Source organism: Gallinula chloropus (genome assembly GCF_964237585.1).
Source record: "Gallinula chloropus genome assembly, chromosome: 3".
NCBI classification, from domain to species: Eukaryota; Metazoa; Chordata; class Aves; order Gruiformes; family Rallidae; genus Gallinula; species Gallinula chloropus.
Genome location: NC_140087.1, coordinates 61,011,594 through 61,035,528, shown reverse-complemented (window position 1 = coordinate 61,035,528; position 23,935 = coordinate 61,011,594). Strand labels below are relative to the sequence as shown.

The 23,935-nt window shown below is 44.8% G+C and overlaps 1 protein-coding gene across 1 annotated transcript in view; it reads left to right on the top strand.

The window, feature by feature from the left end:
• Positions 1–1,095: 1,095 nt before the first annotated feature.
• The window catches only part of LPGAT1 (lysophosphatidylglycerol acyltransferase 1), a 60,128-nt gene continuing 37,288 nt past the window's right edge, over positions 1,096–23,935 (top strand). The window contains exons 1-2 of the mRNA XM_084261934.1: positions 1,096–1,158; positions 1,621–1,888. Of these exons, the coding sequence (XP_084118060.1) occupies positions 1,651–1,888 (238 nt within the window). The 5' untranslated portion in view covers positions 1,096–1,158; positions 1,621–1,650. The remainder of the gene's footprint in view (positions 1,159–1,620; positions 1,889–23,935) is intronic.

The window sequence follows — 23,935 nt, the reverse complement described above, 5'->3', positions numbered from 1 at the left end:
TGTCTAGAGGAGGCTGTGGAAGCTTGGGGCAAGGTCCGATGCCCTGTGACTGCAGATCTGTTGGGGGCTTCTGAAGCAGAAGATGGTGTTGCAGGGGCAGGATGGAGAAAGTTGGTTTTCCAGCAGAATCTGGCCGGCCCTTGCTGTCCTGGGCCGGAGTGTCTCTCGTGGTGCTGCGGACAGCTGCGCCCGTCTCCCCTCCTCCCCTGTCCTCAGCTTTCGAAGAGCTGCGCCAGGGCGTTGAACAAGCTGGCCTCCGCGGGCTCCGGTGCGCCAGACCGTGTTGCTCTCCGATCGTCCCGCCATCCCCGGGCTCCAGGACGGGGGCAGAAGCTCGCGGAGGCCGCCGCAGGGCCGGCCCCTGCTTCTGCGCTCTCCGTGGAGCGGGAGTTCCCCGGGGCCCGTTCAAGATGCGCTCCCGGGGCCGCGGTGCAGCCACCCACCGGGGCAAGAGGCCCGCTCCGCGCTGCCGAGCGTGTGACTGTGCGTGAGGGGGCGGGGGGCGCAGCCGCCCGCGCTCTCCGGCGGGGGGCGGTGCTCGCTGCAGCGCCAGCCCCGCTTCTCGGCTGCGAGCGGGCGGTCACGGCGGACACGCAGCCGGCGGGGGCGGGGAGCGCGGCCCCAGCGGCCGGCATGAAACCCGGGCGGCCCGCGCTGCCTGCAGCGGGGACGGAGGCGGCGGTGCCGAGGTACGGACCCTGCGCGGGCCCGGGCTCCCGCCCCCAACAGGTGCAGGGTCATCCCCCCCCACCCGCGGCACCCGCCTGTCCTTGCGGGGCCGGGGCTCGGCGCCCGGCGCTGTCCTCTCCGCGGAGCGCCGGGCTGAAGCCGGGAGGGCAGGGGAAGGGAAGGGTGCCAGGCCCCGCTCGGCTGGGCTGCCGGCGCGGGAGAACCGAGGTGAACCCGCTGTCTGCGCCTGCCCGCCCGGCCCGGCGCTCCCGCCTCCTCGTCCGCCTGCCCCCGCGTTCACGCCGCCCGCCCCCCTCTCTCCGCAGGGAGCCGCAGGGCGAGTAGCACTGCCGCGGCCGGGTCAGCCACCTCCGGGTCCATGAGCCGCCGCCAGCTGCCGCCGCCAGCCGGGACTGCCGCCGCCACCTCTGGGCCCAGCTACCCCAGCCCCACCGCCGCTTCCGCCGCCGCTCCGCCGCCCTGCTGGAGGTGAGTCCCGCGGCCGGGCCCGCCGGCGCCCTCTCCCCTCAGCGCCCACTCCCCTCAGCGCCGCCCGCGGGCCCCGGCTCCTGTCAGCCGCTCTGGGGCTGGGGGAGAGGCCGCCGGTAGCTGCGTTTCCCCCCCGCGACCTTTTTCGGTGGGGGTAGGGGGAGGCGGGCTGGGGCCGCGCGTGTCCGCCCCTCGGGGGTGCTGCGGGCGGGGGTCCCTCGGAGCCCGCTGGGGAGGGGTGAGGTGGCCCCGCTGCGGCACCGGCCGCAGGGTCGCACCGCTCCCCTCGTCCTCCCGCCGTGGAGCGGGAGTAGCTTTTTTTCCCCGGTGACTAACGGCGGAGGCAGGCGCGGGCGGCTGGGTCTGGGGCCGGCGGGCGGGCGGGCAGGCGGGCAGGCAGGCACCCTCGCCTCTCCCCGCTCGGAGAGCGCTACCTGTACCTTGTTTCTCCTGTGCCCGCAGGACGGTCCCGCGCCCTCCGCTGTGAAGAGAATGGCCGTGACTCTAGAGCAGGCCCGGCGGGTGGGCTATACCTGCCTGAAAGCACTCCTCAGGTTCGCTTTTATGGTCGCCAATAACCTGGTTGCTATTCCGTCCTACGTCTTGTATTTAATTGTGCTGCAGCCCCTCCGAGTGTTGGATAGTAAAAGCTTCTGGTATATCGAAGGAGTGTTATTTAAGTGGCTTTTAGCAATGGTGGCTTCCTGGGGCTGGTGGGCAGGATATACAGGTAAGAATGTCTTATTAATTTAAAATGTACAAATATAAAGATGTAAATAAGTCTTAAAACATAGATGTTTTAGTAGGGGGATGTGTAGGGGGGAATATCTGCTTATAGCAGGTATGTGGAATGTTTTTCTTTTCAGGTTTCTGTTACAGATGCATTGACTTTCTGGATAGAGATGCTGAGCGCACTGTAACATGTTTTTAAGTCATAGGCACAGACTTGCTATACATTAAGAGTTTCTCAGTATTTTGTCTTGGTATAACCGGAAATATAATTTTTCTCAAGCATCTTGATCACTTTGTTTTAGTGTTAGTGAAAAAGGTGCATCCCCTCACAAGAAAGTTAATTTGTACTGTAGCTTATAGAGCCAGATATTTCTTTGTTAAGTCAGTGTGTCTCTCAGTCATCTCCACTTACAGTCGGGACACAAGGCTAAGAAGTTTGATATGGAGCTCATGTCAGAAGAGTAGGTCTTCTATTTCTTGCACTAGTGACTGTCTCTTTCTGCTGCTTCAGAATGGAGAGAAACAGAGGGAACTTCTTTCATGCAAACAGTGATGCACAATGTTTCTCTACTGTGTGGCTCTTCATTTACTGTTAGTAGAGCTGATTACAGAATACGTAGGGTTTTTCCCTCTGCATGCTTACCTTGCAGTTATTACTGAACTTGTTTTTGCTTCTTAGTATTCATAGGCTCATCAAGGTGATGGACTGAACTGAAATATTAAGGAAGGCTCTAGTCTTGTCCTCAAATGCACTGATTTTCATCCAGGCTACTGCACTTTGTGCAAGAAAACAGCCATCAATTCTTATGTATGTGCTTAGACCTTTGAAAGGGGAGGAAATTAATCTACTGAGTGCAAAAATATAAACACCCCTCCTAAAATTCTGTCCTTCTCTTCTGCCCAGGCTGCATCCACAGGTCTTGTCCATGTAAACAAGGAAAAAAGGAATGGCAGCACACAGCTCTGGAGTCTGGTCAGACTCCTGATTAGTCAGAAAGTCAGTGTTGACCCAGACGGAGCACTCTTTTTGTTAGGCTACAAGAGCTGAAGCCTCTGTGGTAATGTGCCTTTCGGTACCCTGTGCTGTGCCTTTCCGAGATGCACAGAGTTTCTGTGGATACTCTAGGTGAGCTTCCAGTTCTTCTCTAGGAGATGGTGGCAGCAGCAAGCTGGATTCTGGTCTGTCGGACTAGAACGGCCGCAACATTGCACTGCTTCAAAATTGCCTTGCCTGGTACAGCTCAAGCTTTCCTAGATATGCTGTTTAAAAAAAATAAATCTTTATAAGTTTATATTTGCTCGTTAAAAGAAGTCCACATGGTCTTTGCAGTGGCAGGTGTATTTTTGGAAGTCTGCTTTATGCCTTAAAGCACAAAGGCCTTCCAGAAGGAAGGATTGACTTTCAAGGTGTCGTGTGTGTTATTAATTGGAAGTGGGAAAGTTTATTGGCATAATGGTAATGTTTAAGTCATACAGCATGTGACCCCAGGGATTTGCTGTGTACACTGAATGTGCTAGTTAAAATTCAAGCCATTGTCCCACGACGATATGGTTGTCAATTTTTGAAAGCAATTTCCTTGGGATAGTTTCACTGCTGACTGCATAACTGTGTGGTTTCTTTTGCCTATTGCTTGGAAAGTGGTCTTAGCATGATCTGCATATCCTAGAGTCTCCCTGAATCATCTGTTGATTGGTGTTGCTGATGTGTCTTGACAATTTGGAATCCTTTGTTTTGCAGTCTTGAAATGTCTTAGTATGTTTGTTTTGAAGCGTCATTTACAAACAGCTACACACAAGTGTTTTCTGGGATGGTGTATGGGTAAGGAGGCCCTTCTTTTTGCTTTTCACTATAAAGCATGGCTTTTGTTTTGGGAGGATTTTAAGCAAACGCTTGTCTGAAGTCTTAGTTTAAATACATTTTATTTGATACGAAGACATTAACATGTTTTATACTGAAAATGGCAAGAATAGCATACCAAATATCAAGAATAGCTTCTTTGCTCATTCTTTCTTTACTCATATCTGTGTTCACAACCACATGCAGAAAAAACCAGGAAAACGTATCTCTGCCTTCAACATACGCAGACAATTTATGTGCCTGTTTCTAGACCGATGGATTTATGAAAGACTGTTGCTAGGTTCTCTCTTTTTATAGAGCACAACATAGAACTGAAATACTACTTTATTAGCGCTGGTGTCCAACGCTTGCAGTGGTGCACCTGAAAGAGACATTGCTCCAGAATTCTTCTGTTTTCAATCCCAAAAGCTAAGTCAAAGATAGGCTTCAGTATTTTCCTTTTTTGCAAAAGTAAGTAAAAGATAGTAGGTCTTCATCAAGAAGATTGAGGATTTTTCTTTTGAGTAGCAGAGCAATTGGCGAGTTGGGTTTTTGTTCTTGGTTGAGAGGATAACCAGCTAAATAAGTTTTGCTTGTCTTTTAATTGGAGGTCCTGTTCTTGCTTCAGTTGTTTTGAAGGTGTGTTTCAGATTTTTAATTTATTTACTTCTTCCCCTTCCAAGCTTGGGTCATCTCTTGGGTGAGGAGTGACATAAATTCAGCCTGTAAAAGTAAAGTCACAGTAGACTTTACCCCACCCCTGTGAGTTTGTATGTAGTATGTAAGAGAGAGATCAACACCAGATGAAGAAAATATGGTGAGTGCTAGGTTTTCCTTCTGGGCTTTGCTGCTGTTGCATAATTGTTGGTATATGTGATTGAACAGAGCTGGAAGAGCTGAGGAAAACTCATGAACTAGGTCTGCCCTTCACCCCTACATAAACCTGTGCTTTTGTGCTAGGATCCTAGAGGATTTGTCGCAGAAATGACATGATCTGTGCCTTATATCAGCAGCTCTAATCTGTGCTTTTTGATAAATGTAGGTGTTTCTGTTTGCAGATGCACTTGATGTTATGTAAAGAGATAGTGTATAACTGGGCAAGCAAAATAAAGGAAGGAATGGGAAGAGGAATTGTAAAGGTCGCTCTCCTTTCCCTAATCTTTTTCTTCTTAAGATGCAAGTATGAGAGAGAACTTGGGTATAATTGGTTGCCTTTGATTTTTAAAGGGCAGAGTATGATAAATATCTGTGTTGTTCTCTTGAACCATAGCGTTTTGTAGTGTGCCTTGTGAAAAGGAGACTTCAATGTCTTTTTATGAAGAACGTTCAGATCGTCCAGCAATGTTATTTTATTTTTATATGCTCTCAGAAAGGCCTTCTTAGAAAAAGGTTTAGAAATTTTAAGGCCGTTCATATAAACGTATTGCTCTCCTCATAGGAGCTGTTCAGTTAGGACACTTTGAGTCTGCATGTTAGTGTGATTTGAAAGGCACCTTTGAATAACACTTCCAGATATTTTCCTGCATTTGTTGGAATATGCATTCTAAAAAAAGCTATCTCAAGAGTGCTTAATCCTTTGTTGGCAAGTACCTTTTTTCTCTGTATTATAATTTGCTGTTTAATATACAAGTGAACCAGAAACCACTACATAGTGCAGTAGATATAATGGGAGGGAGATGGAGCATATCTGTGGTGGCAAATTTCTGGTGACCTACATTTTCTAGATTTTTAACTTCTTTTGGCAGGTAACTATTGCTGATGAAAATTTAATATCCCTGTTTCTAATTGAATAGCCAAAAATGGGGCTGCTAGAGAAAAATGCTGTTTTGCGTAAACATGATGAGACAAACTGTTTTGTTGTGTTCTCCTGCTGTCTAAATGCAGAAGTTAGTATTAGCCTACAATAGTGTTGTTGCAGTATTGCAGTTAAAAGTCTCTATGATAGCAGAGTAACTGGTTAGCAATGCAGTCCTGATCCTCATGATGCTAATCTTGTGCTTCGCTCTGCTCTATGCGGCTCAGTTGCACTGTAGGGAGTGGTGGTGTGTACCCAGCCTGTTTGGGACAGGGAGGAGCTGATGGAGGATGTGTGGTGTCCTCTGATCTCAGCAACCATCAGGACTCTTCTGCCTGTCAGAGCACCAGAAGAGAGGTGTGTGTGGTCAGCAGGGTTGTGAGTATCTTTGGAGGCAGCTTCCTTGGGAATTGTGCTTGGACTTGTAAAATCACAGAGTATCCTGAGTTGGAAGGGACCCATAACGATCATGGAGTCCAACCCCTGGTCCACACAGGGTCAGCCAAGTCAGAGCGTGTGACTGAGTGCATCGTCCAGATGCCTCTTGAACTCAGTCAGGTTTGGTGCTGTGACAACTTCCCTGGGGAGCTTGTGAAAGTGCCCAGTCGCCTTCTCGGTGAAGAGTATTTAATTCTCCAGCCGTGAAGGGGATGTCTTGGCACTACCTTCTGTTTCAGCCTCTTGCCAGCACGCACAGACTTGCAGTGAAGATGGACAGGTTGGTGGGCTGATGACAGGAAGATACATCCACTGCCACACATGAAAGTTTTAGTGATGCAAGTGTGCCTGCTGGTATAATGATGCAGTGCTCAGTGAAAAGTGAACTGATCCTATGGTATTGCCTGTTACTGTTTTGTGTCACCTGGGAAGGTGACATTTAAATAGTGGCAGTAAGAGTATTCTGGGTTTGTAAGTTAAGAGGATTTCCCTTTCTCCATTCTTCATTATTCATCCAAGTAAAACTGAGATTTTGATTTTTGGTTGTGTCCTCCTCCATTCCCCTCAAGTGATTTAAAACTTACTGGCTGGTTTGTGTGTAAGATTAGGTAGCAACTGTTCTGCAACTTTTCAGCAGTCCCCCCACCACCCCAATTCAAAATCTTGTTTGTTTCTATTTGATCAGTCAGTAACCCCAACTCTTCTCATCTTCCAAGAATGTGAATATTTTTGTTTTCCAGAACTGTAAGGCATACAGGTGGAGTTGCTGTGACAACACTTCCTCTCTGCTGCTTCTCATGACAAGTCAGCCCCTCTCCTCAGGCAGGAAGTGCAGCAGAAGCTGAAGAACAGCAGAGGAGATAAAGTGATTTTTTTTTTTTTTCCCCAAATAAGGCAGGAGGTGTTATTTCAGGAGACCTACTGTGCATCTACCCCTGCCATTGTTTACTCTCCTCTTTCCCACAGTATGATTTTAACTGGCAGTATGTTGGTTTTGGGACTGTTCAACACTCTGAGGACTGATGGGGGAAACATGCATGTTTTTGTGGTCAGAAAGTGTGAAATGGAGAACTAAAATTGTTCTGGTCACGTGTTTTCTTTGAATGTGCCGGAACACCTGATATGACTCAGTAGATTTGGATAGCAGCATACCACATAGGCAGAGCATAAACTGAGTTTCTAGGTAATCCCTGGGTTAAATGCCCCTTTCTCTGATCTGTGTGATTTGTGTGGGGGTTATGCTGAGATCTTTTGAATTTATTTTGCTGTTTCTAAGAGGAAGCTTGTGTGTAATTTGTGAGCTGTCTTGATAAGAAAAGGTCAGAGTTGAATGAGTTAGGGACATTGGACCTTTTTCTACTATGGCCCCAGAGCAAAGGCTCACTGTGTCTTTGCATAAGAGGAGGTAAGCAGTACAGTGAACTTACTGGCAGCTTCTTTGTGCAGGTGATGTGCCTGTTTGTAAAAGAATGCCATAGAGGGACCCTTGCCCCATTTTAAATACGTGTCAATCACACCAGGAAATTTCCATCTCTCCTTTTTGGAACTCGAGTTTCAGGCTTTACCATAGTTCTGTGTAGTTCATCTAGTGTCAGCAACGTGCCAAAGGCAATAAAGTTTACCCTTCTTTTTCCTGTGTTATCCTTTAACTGTAAAGGATCATTCCACAGGATTACACACACTGTTGGTTTTTTGCTAGTGACATTTTCGTTGTTTGTTGTTATTCATGTCTGTCTTGGGTGGGTTAGTCTCTGCTCCTGTTTCACCTACTCTGGATAATACAAAACTATAGCAAGTGTACCAAACCTGTCACACCTGGGTAAGGATAGTAAAGATTAAATTATTGAGGAATACCTATTGAGAAAGATATGAATGTTTATTTTTAAGACCAGGAATGGCTGGGGGATGCTTCTGAGTTAATTTATATGCTAACAGCCAAAGAAGGACAAAGCTTTGGAATTCTGGATTCTATTCCAGCTTATGGCTGTCGGCTATTTTTAGGATGTGTTTTCATCTGTGTCTTTGTATTTAGCATATCTATTCACAGTAGTCATCTTACTTCTCCCTTTCTTGCTGGTTGAGTGTCTGAAAGGAGATGAGTAAGAATACCTGAGAGGTGGGTGTCTGTTTTCTGTACCATTTCTTGTTCTTGTTCTTGATGGTAGGTTTTTAGGAACCATGTGAAATATTTGCAGGAAAGCTTTTGTCCAGCTCTGATTTGAAGAAGCAAAATCTTAAATTCTTCTCTGCAAATTCTTTGCAGAGTGTATGAAAGAAGAAATTTTTTCCTCTTCGACGGTGTGATGGTGTCTGAATTGGAACATGTTGGAGATGATGCCTTTACTCTTTCTCATTTTAATGTAACTTTTCTAAAGTGTAGAAATTTTAGAATTTCTTTTCCTGGAAAATGGGAGGAAAAAACCTGGGTATTTATTGTGGATAGAAGCTATTTTCTCTGTCGCTTTGCTCTGAGAAATTACTCTTTTAGAATGAAACTCAAAGGAAGTGAAAGTAGCCCTTTCCCTTTCTCTGTCAGGTGAGAAGCCTTTCCAAAGGTTAGTTTGGCAAAGCTTTAAGCTGCTGAAAACAGAATCTAAAAAATGGAAGAGTTGTGCAACCTTAATTAGACGGGGAAGTTAGTAAATCCTTTATGGAATATAAGCTTAGTGGTGTAACTTTCCAGTGTGAACTGAGCCAAAATACAGCTCCAAGATATGTAATCTGGCTGCGTTTATTGCAGTGGAATATAAGCTGTAATGCTTCGGGTGACACGTCAGGCGCAGGGTTGCGTGGGCAAGTGATTGCACGGCCCTTGCAGTCACCACAGTTGAGATAATAGTCCAGCCATTTGTGTATGCAGTTACTGGAATAAGTAAGGCTAATGTGTTTGCATTCCTAAAAATGTTCCATGGCACCAGTGAGGGATTCTGCAGACAAGGCTGTGTTTTATGTTATTTTTTTCCCTATTTCCCCACAAGCATTTCGAGCAGGGAGTGCCACTGAAGAAGGGCAGTCCCAGCCTTTCGGACTCATCCCAGCATCTCTTCTTCAGTTTTATTGGCCAAATATTGGAATTATTGTTTGGTGATCTGGATCACAGCCTTGATCCATGCTAAAGCTACCCACCCCTTTTTTTCCCCTGGGTGACGTAGAAAACACAATCCCTAACCCAGTTTGTTTTGCTGATGTGGTGAAAGAATAAGGTGGGTACAAATAGCAACGGGAAAGGGGAAGGAACTGCATCCTTTGGTGACAGTACCAGCTTTAATGTATGCTTATGGCCTCAGTTCAAGAGAGCAGTCCTCTGCAGGCTCTAATAAGTGAATAAAATGTCACTGAAGTAGATGACTGCACCTTTGCTTACTGTTTTGTTAGCTGGTTAGTGTTGTTTAGACTGGAAAAGTGCCTTCTGCAAGATTCCTTTAGAGAAGGAAAACAAGTGTAGGGTGAGAATAATGGGCAATCGTAAACTGAAAACTGATTGATAAAGGAATAAAAAGACCAGTGTTTGTTTTGATGAAAGCTTAGCAGTGGGGTTCTTCTGAAGTTTATGTGTGTTGTTTGAGTTTGTCAGCTAGAGAGACAAGTATTTCGAAGTTCTTTACAATTAAACTCTGTATGAACAGCCAGCAAAATGCAGAAATTGTTCAGAATTGAATAGTCCAGAGTAATAAACACATAAGTGAAGCAGCAGTGTAGGAAAGAGATTAGTGTCATGGTGTAGAGCTTAGGCAAAGTTTTGACTAATTGCAGAACAGTACATTCTGTTATAAAATATGCAAAGAACAAGATCAAGAATAATATTTAAAATATCAGTGGTTCAATGTCACACTTTGCTGATTTTCTCTTGGTTGTTTTAAAGCTATTGAAGAGTTAAGAAGGGGCTCCAGGAGGGTCAACAGCTTCATTAATTCAAGCAAAAATGAAATCAGAACAATTTAATTCGCAGCCAAACTTGAATCCGAACTGAATTGGAGAGCTCTTGTTTCCTGGGCATACTCTGTAAGGAAGAAGGGGGCAGGAAGGTAGAAAATGAAACCCTTTAAGAGTCAATAAGAGTGCACTGCCCAAGGTTGTGGGGGTTTTTTGTTTTTTTTTTTAAATACTTTTATTATGTCTTTTCAGAAATACAGACTTTGCAGGATAGCTCTTTTGAGTTGTACAGTGTCATCTGAAAAATCCTTGTTTAAATGTTATAGTTCTAAAAGCCAAGGATTTGTCCCTATTTAAGGAGTCTAGTAGTTTGAATTAGTTTAGAGATTCACCTCGGTTTTGTAATTCAGGTAGGGGAGAGGAAAGATTAATAGCTTTATTACTGCTTCTCACTTCTGTAGAACTAAAAATAGAGATGGCATTCTAAGTGCAAGGGCCTGCATTGCTGCCATTTGGGAGGACACAAGTTCTGGAAAGGTGATTCATTAGGACAATGAAATGAGTGCTTGTGGATGTGGGATTTTGGTGGCAAAAGAGGAGAATTTTATCTGAGTATGTTTTAATTTGGTTGTTTTCTAGCAACCAAAAATTACAAGCATGTGCAGTTTCTGTGGAGGTCTGTAGTGTCTGTCTTGCCAAAACCAGGGGGGGGAAAAAACTCATTCATATTAAGAATGTGTGGGGTTTGGTTAATTTGAGCATCAGTTATGTTTGAGTGTGGTGTTTAGGATGCGCCACTGGACACTTTTAATGTCATTTGGTGAACTGGGTACTTGATTTTCTGCATAGATATATGTGACAGTGTTTTAAGCATAGTTTCCTGATGGGATTAGGCTACTTGTTTAACAGCTATTCTTTCTCTCACCCCTCCCACACTTTTGAGTTGCCTCCTTGCAAATCTGTGATTGACCAGATGGTTCAGATTTCAGACATAATGGTGTTCTCATGGGTTTTGTGAAAACTGGCAGCTGAGCAGAGGAAAGACCCAAGTTGGAACCTTAGATGAGGGGAAGGGCAGATTTGGCCATGGTCTGTCTTGTTTGACGTCTGCTGCACATCCAGCCAGTGCATTGATAGGTTTGGGTTTGGCACAGTGCCAGCATGCCTTCTCCAGCCTGTTGAGGAGGAGGAGGTCAGACAGCAAGTCTTTGGGAAACCAAGCTTTATTACTACTTCTTCTGGAACAACGGGTTAATCTGGCAGTGGCAGTGTGTGGCATGTGGATGAAGCAGCCTTGTTTCCTTTAGAAGATGTTTAATCCACCTTGCTTATCATAGCCTTCTAGATCCAAAAGGTATACACAGATATCTGTGTGGTCTTAATATTAGGAAAAAGGATAATGTGGTTAAAGAACTTTAAAGTATCATGTTTTTAGGACTTTCTACTCTGCATGTAAAACAGGAGTTGGCAAGTTGATGTGGGCTCCTAAAAGGGAGGACTGGAAAGGCAGCAACCTGGCTGAAACTTTTAAGAATCAAAAGTGATGCTCAGATTACTGTAGGGAGGGCAAAGCCAAAGAGAAAGTCAACTATGAATCTGACCCAAGGACATGTAGGCACATGAGGTTAGAGCAGCCTCGAACTGGGGAAGAGCATGTGGGTAGTAAGCAGCTTGGGAGTCAATCAAGAAGAGTTCCAAACTACTGTGTAGCACGTGTGAAGGCACAGCATTAGAAATGTGGCCTCTTGAGTTTTGTACCTGAACCTGTTCTATTTTGATATGCATAAATATATATAGATGGCCTGGCAAAACTCCAAGTCTGGTAACTGCCCGTTTCCTTTCCAGATACATTCTTCTTTCGTATCCATTTTTATTTCCTGTGCTTGTCTGTCTTAAAACTCAGTTGCTGTTCCTCTTAGCAACAGCTTTGCTTGGGAATAAATACAACTGTAGCCTGTGTGTACAGTAATGTAACATGAAAGACCTAGGAAGTTTAGTTTGTAAAAATGCTTTGACATGGAGGTATGGCTAATATAAATATCTGTTAAGCCTCTTGAATGTAGCAATTACGTAAAAATAAACAGAGGAATATTTTTGTGTATTTGAGACTCTTCTGTTTGTATCATCAAATTGAATACTTCAGTCTTCTAACCTAGGTAAAGTAGGAAGGGAATGTGACAACAGCAAAGCCTTTGCCCAGATAATTCTGTCATCTTGGATGTGTTTAAAGGCTGTCTGATACCTGTCTCTTTCAGAGGGAGGAAGTATCGAAACGTGCCTCCCCCCCTCTTATTGCTCACAGTCTTTGCAAATGTTTAACAGGCAACTGAACTTTAAAAGCTAAAATGCAGAGCTGAACTCACATAACCATGAGTGGTGTCGCTGTGTGCCACTGTAGGAAGGCTAAAGGGTTATTTGGGTGGCTGCTGTGGTGAAGAAAGAGCTGTAGCAGATGACCTGTTCCTTCCTTTTTCAGTCCTGTTACCACCCTTTCCTGATACTTTGCAAAAATAATGTGGTATGTCTGGGTGTCTGGTCACTCGCTGGGTTTGCTTTGAGCCAAGTACAGAGGATTTTTTGGATAGGTAGAATTCAATGTTAATTCAATTCAAGTGTGCTAACCAAAGCTCTGACTCTGTGGGAGGGCTAGGCTTTTGTAGTCTGAATGAATTTGGGTTTGCCTAGTTTTCTTTTTGTCTGAGGAAAGAGCAATTTGTAACGCTTTTTCAGAGTGTTGATGAGTAAGCCAAGGCCCTTGTAGCCACAGCTCATGACAAGTTGTGTGTCAGGAGTTTACCATGTCTATTGCTACCCACAGGCTTAGGAGTATTTGCGTGAATTGCTTAATTGTGAAGCGGAATTTTGAGATCTGTAATATCTTTGTGCATTTCTGGCACCCTTGCTGTACTGGAAATGGAGAAGTCTCTTTTCAGAGTCTCTTGCAACTCTGTTGTTCAACACCTTTACTGGTGCTCTCCAGAGCAGCTGCTCTGCAGTGAAGTACAGTTTTTAACTACTCTGAAGTCTGGTTGTTGGGGGTTTTTTTCCCCTCAGCATTTGTCTGCTGTCATTTTTACCATTTGTTCCTAATGCATAGAAAAACCTTTTGATCTGAGATGTGAATTTTTTAAAGGTTTGGGTTTGTTTTTTTTTTTTTAATTTGAGGAGGGAGAAGAGGGAAAGGAAGATGAGCTTCAAATTTCTGTCATCGCAGCGGCATTCTTCAAAATTGGGACCTGGGAATTTGATTGAAAGATGCACTGAATATCAGAAGGTGTGCTGAGGATGAGCTGTAGCTAGTGGAGCCAGCCATTCAGAACGTTTGAATAAATTTATTTGTATTAAGTCTGACCATTTTGTGTCGGTGAAGAGTACGACTGAAACTTGCAGTAAGACTGTCAGCCACAAATCCAAGGTATTTTTTGCAGTTGTCAGCAGGTATAAGAGGATTACTTGTTTTGTAATAGTAACAGATGCCAGAGCTAAACTTTTTTTAAAAAATTAGTAACAGTGAACTCTGCTGCTGCTTTGAGGTACAGCTAGAATAATCTAATGAGAAAGGCTGTTTTTTCCTGCTAATTACTTCATTAATGAGAGCATCATTAAAGGTGTTGCTTCTGATTTTATGACAATGGACTTCTGCTTACTGACATCCTGAGATGTGGCCACACAATTCTTAGGAGTCACTGAACTGGTGTAGGATAACCAGGGGTAAATTTAAATATGGTAAGATGCTTTGTTGGCTTGAATCATTTGCTGCATCATACCAGCAAGTGCACTAACTTACGTTCCTGGCTAGAATTACTGTCATACATTTTCCAGCATGCTTTTCAAACTTACTGTGGCCTCTTTTTTTATTGATGGGCCTTGCATAGACGTGTACATAAAACTTAATATAGGAATTTGCTGTTATGTTGATCTGTATCATTAGCTTCTTACTGGTTTATGATTAAATTTATAGTAACTGAACATCATTTTCCCATTGGCTTTTACCAAATCCATTATTTGCAAGAAAATGAACACAGTATCTAAAAAGTCCAAGGGAAGTTCGTGTTACAACTTCTTTGTTGTAAAGACGGTTGTTCATAGTGAGGGTGAGAAGTCCTTGAAGCCTAACAGTGCAAACATTCAAGGCTTCTTTTAAAAAGGTTCATCCTTCTCTTCCTTGCATCTGAATCCAGTTATTTTTTGATTCTTTGCATGCCTTTCATTATTAAGTTTTGCTCTCCACACAGCAACTTGGGTGGAGATGGCTTGCTTCTGTTTTGTGGGGTGTGGCATCACTAACCCACTGGAACTGGAGGATGGTGCAGAGGTGCTTAGGGGAAGGAGAGAATAATGCTTATCTAATGGATTGGTAGCTAGTTTTCTTACTTTAGGATGTTGATCTTTAGATTATACTACTTTATCTCCAAATACACTCTTTTAAATATCTATTTCTGTTCTTATCATTCAGGTGCTCAGTAGCTCTGTTTTTTCTGTCCACAGTTGACTGAGTTGAAGAGGTTTAAATGGTCAGTGTTCTTCAAGGGGAGACAAGCTCTTCAGTTCTGAGGTCCCTGTAGGGAGACAGTGAATAGATGCACAGAATGGCCTTTTGCCTTTCCCATGTAAACACCCAGTGAAACCAGTCGGATAATGAGAAGTGTCACCAGGTCTTAAAACACCACCCCCAACTCCTCCCTTCTTAGCAGACTCCACTTCAGTCAGGATTCCTTTCCCTTCTCGCCCCCCATCCCTCCTAACCCCCCCTCTCCCCGACTCCATTGTGGCACAGGGAGGGGCAGGAAATGGGAGAATGGGGGTTTCAGTTCCTCATGAGTTGTTTTCCTCCTTAGCCAGGGAGGAAGGCAGGAGCATTCCTCATACCCTTCCCCTTACTCCAGTGTGGGGTCCCACCCACGGGAGACAGTCATTCACAACTTCTCCAATGTGAGTCCATTCCCACAGGGCTTCAGCTCTTCACCAGCTGCCCCAGTGTGGGCCGTTTCAGTGGGGTGCAGTCATAAATCACAGAATGTGTCTCAGGCTCAGACTGCTCCAGCCTGGTCCTCCACAGGGTCACAAGCCCCATCCCCACCTCCCCACCCCCAGCAAACCTGCTCTGCTGTGGATCTCCTTTGCTCATCTCTGTGTGTGTCTCTCTCTCCATGGGCTGCAAGTGCTGACAGGGGCTTGTTCCAACGCAGGTCACAGCATCTCCTGTCTGTCTCCACCTGTTCCAGCGTGGGGCCTCTCCACAGGCTACAGGTGGGGTCTTGGCCTTTTCCATGGGCTGTGGGGGGCACCCACTCCACCATGGGTTTCTCCTTGGGCTACTGGGGCATCTTTCTCTCTGGCACCTGGGGCCCCTCCCTCCCTGCCTCCCTTCCTCCCTTTCACTGGCCTTGGTGCCTGTACAGTTTCTTACATCTTCTCACTCCCTTCTCTGGTGGCAAAATGCAGCTGCTTGCGGCTTCTTACTACTTAAATGTGTATCACAGAGGTGCTGTGACTATTGCTGATGGACTTGGCGTTGATCAACAGTGACTCCAGCATGGACTCAACTGGTGTTTACTCTCTGGGGCCTGCAGAAGGCTTCTAGCTGCTTCTTGCAGAAGCCACCCCTGCAGTCCCCGCTTCTCCACCAGAACCCAAACTGCAAACACCAATACAGCTGTAACTACTTTTATGTGGTGATTATTTATACTATATCATGAGAGGGGCTGAAAAAGTCAGCTTTATAACAAGACAGCATCAACAGCATTTTGTAGGAACTTAGGCAAGACCTGAAGAATGTGAAGAGGTAACTGCTAGGTAGCTGAAGTTGATTAAGATAAGCAGACGGCAATGACCAGAACTAGGGTGGGTATAAGGGTGGTCTTAACACATTCAGAATCTTGATTTCCAGTAATAGTTGGTTTAGTTGCTTTGAACCTTCAGCCAGTGATTCACGTTACACAGTTTGCTTCCACTGTGAGGGAAGTTGATGAAGGTCTGGTATTTTTTTTAATCATATGACATATTTAAAAGATATTTGTAAAATCATGTTTCTGAGCCCAGTTGGATTTGAACACTGGGAAAATGGTTTCCTTGCTCAGTAGTGTAATTATAGGGGTGTTTAAAGTAGCACATCTTCTGAAAAGCACAGCCCTGGTTCTTGCCTGTAGTCACTGGCAGCTTTTCTTGTTAAGTGCCCTTTTGGCTGTAACCCTTGCCTGTGCCTAGTCCTGGTGGTACAGTTCTAGAGCTAAGTAGTTGAATGCTCAGGGGCTGATCAAGCCTTTTCACTGTGCTATTTAATTAGGCACATAGGGAGAGACGAATGCACAGTCTCATTTGGAGTCATAGGCAAGTTCCACATCTTGTTTGAAGAAAAAGTAATGTTTGCTCACTTCTGGGCCTGTTACAGTTTTTTGGCTCCTGTATTTGATAAACCTCAAGGCAGGCACTTCAGAGTATTTCATGGGTAGAATAAAATTTCAAGCAGAAAACCCTTGATTAGTTACCTCTAGCTATAAGTGCACTAGAATCATGTGTTATCAACTTCCTATGAGAAACTGCTCTCCTTGTTTGTGCAGTCTGATTTTCTGCAGTCTGCATGTCTTTTACCTGAAAGAGCCTCCTGTACACTTTCTTTGAGACTTCCAAATCATGTCATTTCATTGGTAGCTAGCTTCCTCAGTCCTGTGTGGAGTAGGTAATAACTAAATTCCAGTTTGTCTGCTGTCCCCAGAAAGATTTGATATTCCATGGCCTTGGGACATTTGTTTTAAGTCTGCTGAATACGTCATGTTATTTCTGCAGCTGTGGGTTTTTTGGGGGAAAAACATCCGAAAAGCTTCTAGATGCTCTGCTTTCCTTGAAATTATAGAGGAAGCTTGCAATCTGCAAATCTTAAAAGGAGAAGAAATGCCCATCTTTTCCGAAGCAGTTTCACTGCTGTGTGCTACCGGTTACTGGATTTTGAACTGGCCTGATTTGGAAATCTAGACCAAGTCAGAGCAGAATCTTCTGTATGGCTAGAACTGTGGCTTTCCAACTGCCTCAGGGTATCTTGTGTTTTGGTTTTGGGAGGTTTTTTAAGAGCTAAACAGCAGTTTTTCCGGAATTTTGTTGCCATAGTTAAAACTGGCAAAGGGATTTAAAGGACAACAAGACTTACAAGTACATAACAGCAAAAGGAAAACTAGGGAAAATGTGGGTCTGCTGTTGAATGAGGTGGGTGCCTTGATGATGGAATACACAGAAAACGTGGATTTATTGAGTGCCTCCTTTGCTTCAGTCTTTACTGCTAAGGCCAGCCCTTAGGATACTCAGGCCCTGGAGGTAGGAAAGAAAGTCTTGGAAAAGGAAGACCTTCCCCTGGTTGAGGAGAATCAGTTTAGAAAACACGTAGGCAATTGTGACATCCATAAATCTGTGGGCCAAGATGGGATGCACCCACAGGTGCTCAGGGATCTGGCAGATACTACTGCTGGGCCACTCTCAATCATCCTTGGAAGGTCATGGAAAACAGGAGAAGTACCTGAGGAGTGTAGAAAAGCCAGTGTCACTCCAGCCTTCAGAAAGGGAAAGGAGGACCTAGGAAACTACAGGCTGGTCAGCCTCACCTCCAACCCTGGAAAGGTGATGGAACCAGCTTATTCTGGGGGCTATTAATAAGTATGTAGAGAAGATTGTTTAGAATAGTCAACATGGATTTACCAAGGGGAAATCATGCCTGACCAATCTAATAGCCTTCTATGATGGCATGACCAGCTAGGTGGATGAAGGGAGAGCAGAGGATGTTGTTGTCTTTGACTTCAGCAAGGTTTTTGACACCGTCTCTCATAGCATCCTTGTAAACAAATGAGGACGTGTGGGTTGGATCAATGGACAGTGAGGTGGGTTGAGAACTGGCTGGAAGGTTGTGATAAGCCATGCAGAGTCCAGTTGGAGGCCTGTAGCCAGTGTTGCCCCCCACGAGTCAGTGCTTGGTCTGGTCTTATTCAGTATATAGTCATCAGTGACCTGGACAAGGGGGCAGAGTGTACCCTCAGAAAGCTTGCTAGTGATACAAAACTGGCAGGAGTGGCTGACATGCCAAAAGGCCGTGCTGCCATTCAGCAGGATCTTGACAGACTGGAGAACTGGGTGAAGAGGAACCAAATGAAGTTCAACAAGGGCATGCACAGGGTCTTACACCAAAGGAGAATTAACCCCTCAGTCAGGGCATCAGTCAGGTTTGCGGTTGACCTGCTGGCAAGTAGCACTTTAGAGAAGGACCTGGGAGTCCTGGTGGATGACAAGCTCTGCATGAGCCAGCAATGTGTCCTTAGGGCCAAGAAGGCCAATGGTATCCTGGGGTGCTCTAAGAAGAGCCCTGGTGAGGCCATGTCTGGAGTACTCTGTCCAGTTCTGGGATGCCCAGTTCAAGACAGACAGGGAACTACTGGAGAGAGTCCATAGGGGACTGGAGCATCTCTCCTGTTGCAGAAAGGCTTAGAGAGCTGTGTCTGTTTAGTCTGGAGAAGGCTGAGGGGATCTTTCCAACACTTAGAAATAAGTAAAGGGTGTATGTATATCTAGGATGGGCCCATACTTTTCTCACCAATGCCCATCAGAAGGACGAGGAGCAACAGGCACAAAACAGGACACAGAAAGCTCCATCTGAACACAAGAAAATACATCTGAGGGTGACAGAGCACTGGAACAGGCTGCCAAGAGAGATTGTGGTGTCTCCTTCTCTGGAGATATTCAAGACCTACGTGGACAGAGTCCAGTGCAACCTGCTTGAGGTGATCCTGCCTTAGCAGGCAGTTGGAATAGATGATCTCCAGAGGTTCTGTCCAACCCCTACTGTGCTGTGTAGAGCTTGCTCCCTCTTGAATAACAGTGAAAATGTTGTGCAGTCTTTATCAGGAGTTCATTTTGGGCAGTTACCACAGAATATACTTGAAGTTTTTATATAAAGTTCCTTCAAGACTCGAGTCTGCCCACTTTGAAAGCAAAAAAATCTCCTGTGGGTTACAACTATCTATTTACTGTTCTATGACAATAAGTGGTTCTTTTTTTTTATAGCAATCAGGCTCTGCTCATCTCTCTCCTTTCTTTTTTTTCCTCCTCTTGAAACAGGATTAATGGTTTCCCCCAAGTACCCATTTGAGGGCTTACTCCTGCCTTGTGGGTGCATTTCTCTCCAGTGGAGTCTTTGTCCAGATTCCCTGGTGTTTGTATCTTTCTGGACTGTACTGTGTGGAATAGAGGCAGTTTGATCCCTGGTACAAAGCCCCGTGGTGCTGCAGCGCAAGCTCTGTGGAAGCAGCCGGACAGTTGAATAGAAGCTGTGGGAGTGCTGATGTCCTGTACAATGGCCTGTGGAGTATTAGTTTTAGCCAGCTTGTACTGCACCAACTAGTTTGCATCTTGCCTTTCCCCTCTTGGTGCTTTGATTGAGATCCTCAGAGTTAACAGCTGAGGCTGCGAAGCCAGTTTCAACGATTCCCCCTACCCTGAAAGAGGTAGCCCTGTCTCTGGAGGAAACAGGACTGCTATTTCACAAGTCATTTGCTTAGCATAGACCATTACCCTAATGGGATTTTTCACACAGTTGGTTTGGACATACTGTTTTTTGGTGTGGATTATGCAATCTGAAAAGTATCCCTTTCCTTGGGGCCATGAACTTGGGTAGTAGTCTCTGGGCATTGTCTCCCCTGAAGCCTGACTGGGAAGCTCTGCTTTTGTGCTGGATCTGTTAGCTTTTTAAGGCTGTATGATACAGTAGCTGTGATTTATTTTTTTTGAGCCACCTTAACAATTGAGGGAGGTGAAGTAGCTTATGAATGACTCTTTGGCATCGAAGGGAATTCCACATCTGGAAAGACAAGCAACAGGATCAAATTAGTAATGCATGCCATTGAGTGTGACTCAAGAGGAAACTGTAGTCATAGCGTTGTAGTTTTCGATACTGCCCCTGGGTAGGTTCTGCTGCTAGACAGTTGACTCTGCAGAGGTGTTCAGGTTATTGTTAGGATGCAGTACTTTAACCACGACAGAGGGTGTGCTTTCAGAGCGCTCTCTTAGGGAGAAAATGTTTTCTTTAATTTGCTTTCCCCAAGCAAATCCAAACCCCACTAAAAATCAAACAGCTGTCACCCTGTCCTTGCCTGAGTAACAGGTCTGTAGCATCTGTGGCACATGGCTACAAACATCTTGTAAGGAGGATTTTACCTTGGTCTCTGGTGCTTAAGCTTACAGGGAAAAGAAGAGTGTGAGGTTGCACGTTTGTAACATACTGTAACATTTTTTAACAGAAAAAAAAACCCTCTGTTTGCCATTGTCTAAAGTCCACAACACAGCTAAGGAGCTTTTTTGTTTGTTTTGAAAAGAAATTGGTAGCAATCAAGAAGGCAACTTAAGTGGCTTGCACTGGTTGTACTCTGCATGTTTGGCCAGCAGGGACTTGCCTGGCAGGTCTTCCAGCATAGCAGACCGCAGTTCCATAAGGATTCATTCTGGTTGAACTGGTGCTTGCTGCTTCGTCCTCCCATCTTTTTCTGGTAGCTTTCATGGTGTTATCTTGCCCCTCCTCCCCCCTTCCTTTTTATGTTTAACCAGGACGTGCCTATGTGATGTTTCAGTGTCTCCTGTGCTTTTCAAGCATTAGAGCAACTTGCCCAAAATAAGAAAAAAAAAAAAAAAAAAAAAAAGACATATCTCAGCAGTAAGGTAAATAGAGGCCATCCCACTTAACAACCTTTGTTGTTGTTGTTGCTTACTTGTTACTACTCTAAGTTTTATGTTTAAGTAGGTGTCAGTTGCCATACCTGAGTGTTAACTAGCAATTTGAATGTGTTGGTGTTTGAGTAACTAGAAGTAGCTGGATTTGAATGCAGCTGCTTACTTCGTGTTTGACATGCAGACAGAACAGTCTCAATAGAGTAATTTGCCATAATGTTTCATAATATAGCTGAAGATACAGATGAAGATCTCAAGACTTTATAACCATGAACACAATTACTCAGTCTGGCTAAAATGCGACTTTGCCTCATGTTTGTGGTGTTGGTTACTGATATCACCTTTTTGCCTGGGTCTTATGATCCCAGGTGAGTCATACTCTGCTGCTTCTATGAATAAGGTTTTAACTATCCTTCAAATATATGTCTTTTGCTGCAGTTCTGCAGCAGTAAGACAGAAAAACCTTGCCAGTTGGCATTTGCAACGTGTGCTTTGTGACTGTAACCACTGTTCCTTTTCATGCTGCAGGATGAAATCGTAGCTTTTGTTGTAGTAGAAAGTATCTGTTAAGAAACAGTTTAGTTAACACGGGGTTTTTCCTCCTGTCCTGTCAGGCTGTAGAACACAGAATCACAAAATTGTTTAGGTTGGAAGGGACCTCTGAGAATAATCTAGTCAACCTCCCTGCTCAAAATAAGAACGGCTAGAGCATGCTACCCAGGGCCATGTCCATTCAGGTTTTGAGTATCTCCAAGGATAGACATTTGAGAACCTTGTTCAACCAGTGTTTGACCACTCTTACAGCAAAAAAACCCCCACACCTTTTTTTTTTCCTTCTTTCCCTTGTGTTGAAATGGTATTTCCTCTATTTGTTTTCGTTGCCTTTCAACCAGTCATTGGATACTGCAGGAAAGAGTCTAAGTAAGTCTTCTTTTATCCTCTCCCCACACTTTCATCTGATACTTACATAGGGGTACAGTTCTTCCTCCTCTGAATCCTTTTCTTCTCCAGGCTGAACAATATGAGCTCCCTCTGCCTCTCTGTGTATGGAAGTGGCTCTGGTTCCTTAGTGATCTTAGCAAACTCTGCATTATACTGGGGAGCCCAGAATTGGACCTAATGCACCACGTGTGGCTTCCCTAGTGCTGAGCAGAGGGGAAGGACCATCTCCCTCCACCTGCTGGCAATGCTTTTATTAATGCAGCCCAGGATACTGTTTGCCCTCAGGATGTGTTGCTGGGTCATGGTCAGCTTGTCCACCAGGACCCTGGGGCCCTCTCTGCAGAGCTGGTCTCTCCTTGTTGAACTCCCTGAATTTCCTGCTGGCTCATTTTTCCAGCCTGTCTCACATCCCTGAATGACATCCCATGAATGGCAGCACAAATATCTGGTGTATCAACCATTCTTCCCCATTCTGCATTGTCTGCAGGCTTGCTGCAAACTTGCAGAGGGTGGCTCTGTCCTATTGTTCAGGCTGCTAATAAGGATGGTAAACAGCACTGGTCCTAGTCTCAACCCTAGGTTACAGCCTTAGTTACTGGCCTCCAGCTAGACTTTGTTCTGCTGGAGGTGATGATTTTCTCTCCTACAACTTTCCTTCATAAAGCTGAAGTCCCAGTGTTGACATAATGAATTTCATATAACCTTATCCCCTTTTTGTTCTCTAAATTACTTCCTTTTTCCTCCCATTTTATTTCTCATTCTTGTCACATATATGTAGAGGGGAGGCTTGCCCCTAACTTTCTGACTTGAATCCAAGAAGGAACCACTTCTCGAGCTCCAGGTGGGAATTTGCATGAAGATACTTGTAATTTTTCAAGGAGTGTGGGGGAATCCATGGTGCTTTTACTGAGTTCCTGCCTGTCAGTGTTTGATGTGTCAGACCCTGTTTGTCAGCTCTGTTCCTGCCTGGCTAGTTGCTCAGCAGTAGTGATGGGGCAGAGTATGGCCCAGAGTATGTAGTAACCTGCTGAGAGCAAGTTATTAAAATACAGAGCTGCAGCCAAGGGTAACAATAATAGCAAGCTCTGTGTTTGCAGCATTGTTTTAATTACCTAGCTGCAGTGGTATGGCTTTCTGATCAGAGAAAAGAAACACTCTGGCTCCTCACTGCTCTTCTGTGGTACTTAACCTTTTACAAGGAGAAACACGCTTGAATTGCTGTGATGATGTTGTACTCTGAAAAGCAAACTTGCTGCCCTGTTAATTTCAAAGCCGGTTTCTCACTGCAAGAAGTTGTGCAGTTTTACTAAGCTGCAAATCTTGCATTTGCACTGGCTAAGAACTTATCTGAGGCCCTTCTATTCAGTGTCTTTTTGGCACTTGCTTCATGGAAATAGGCTTCTTGGCTTCTGTCACTTACAGTTCTACAGCTTTTTGGTCGCCACTGCAGGGTTCAGAAGCTTTTAACCAGCAAAAGTTCATCTTTAGCTTATATCCCTCTTTTTGGGTGATGGTCATCTTAAAGACAGTCCTGGAAATTTTATGTCTGTCTTTGATAGTGGAAACACATGTTTTTGAAGATAGATCGACAGTGTGTGTTTCCACAATGTGACTAGGAATGACCAACTTGGAAATGAAATGATAGCAGTTAATCGTAGGTCTGTTTACAGTTGGTTCAGATTCCTCTGTCTTTTTAGGACCTTGCTGACTCTGTGTTTCTAACTAGGTTATTTTTTGAGCATACTTAGAAACTGCTTAGGATTGTTTTAAACTTTGGAGCCTTGTGGTCTGATTTTCAGTATTCCTTAATAACCTTAACTTTTCCTGATGTTTCATTTCCCAAGTGTGTTAAAAATGTATGAGAAAAATATCCTCTCATGAGGAAAAAATGGCAGGACTGCCCCATTGTTTGCTGCCACTTCTTCTAGGCTTCAGACAAGCTATTTTTTATCTGACTGTTATAACACCTGCAGTATGTAAGGTATTAGAGCTTTAGGATATTTGTTCAAGAATGCATTGGTGTTCCTCTGGGTAGTTAATGTATTTTATCTGTCACTGGGGACGAGTGTGCTGTACAGCTTCCCCCTCCTGTGAGTGGCCTGACTCATGAGCTCGAGGTACTTCAAAAGGATTTCAGGACTCCATCCCATTCTTCAGTCTTGCAGTTGCTTTTCTAATAATAGAAGCAGTGAAACAGAGTGGAGTTGCTCCTCGGCTGCTGCAGTTCATTACCAGTATAGTCATGGAATCTGACATCAGTCGCAGTCTTCGTGTTTCACAGCCCACGTTTGCCTGCGTGGCTATGAACACCACATCTCCCTTACTGCTCCTTGGAAGCAGTAGCCACCATACACAACTGGGGTTCCAGTTTGGATGTGCAGAGCTATGAGCTGTGGGACTTTGGTGCCTCTCCAAGCAGTATTGCAGGAGTGGCTATTGGAGACCTACAGCAAAATGTTGAG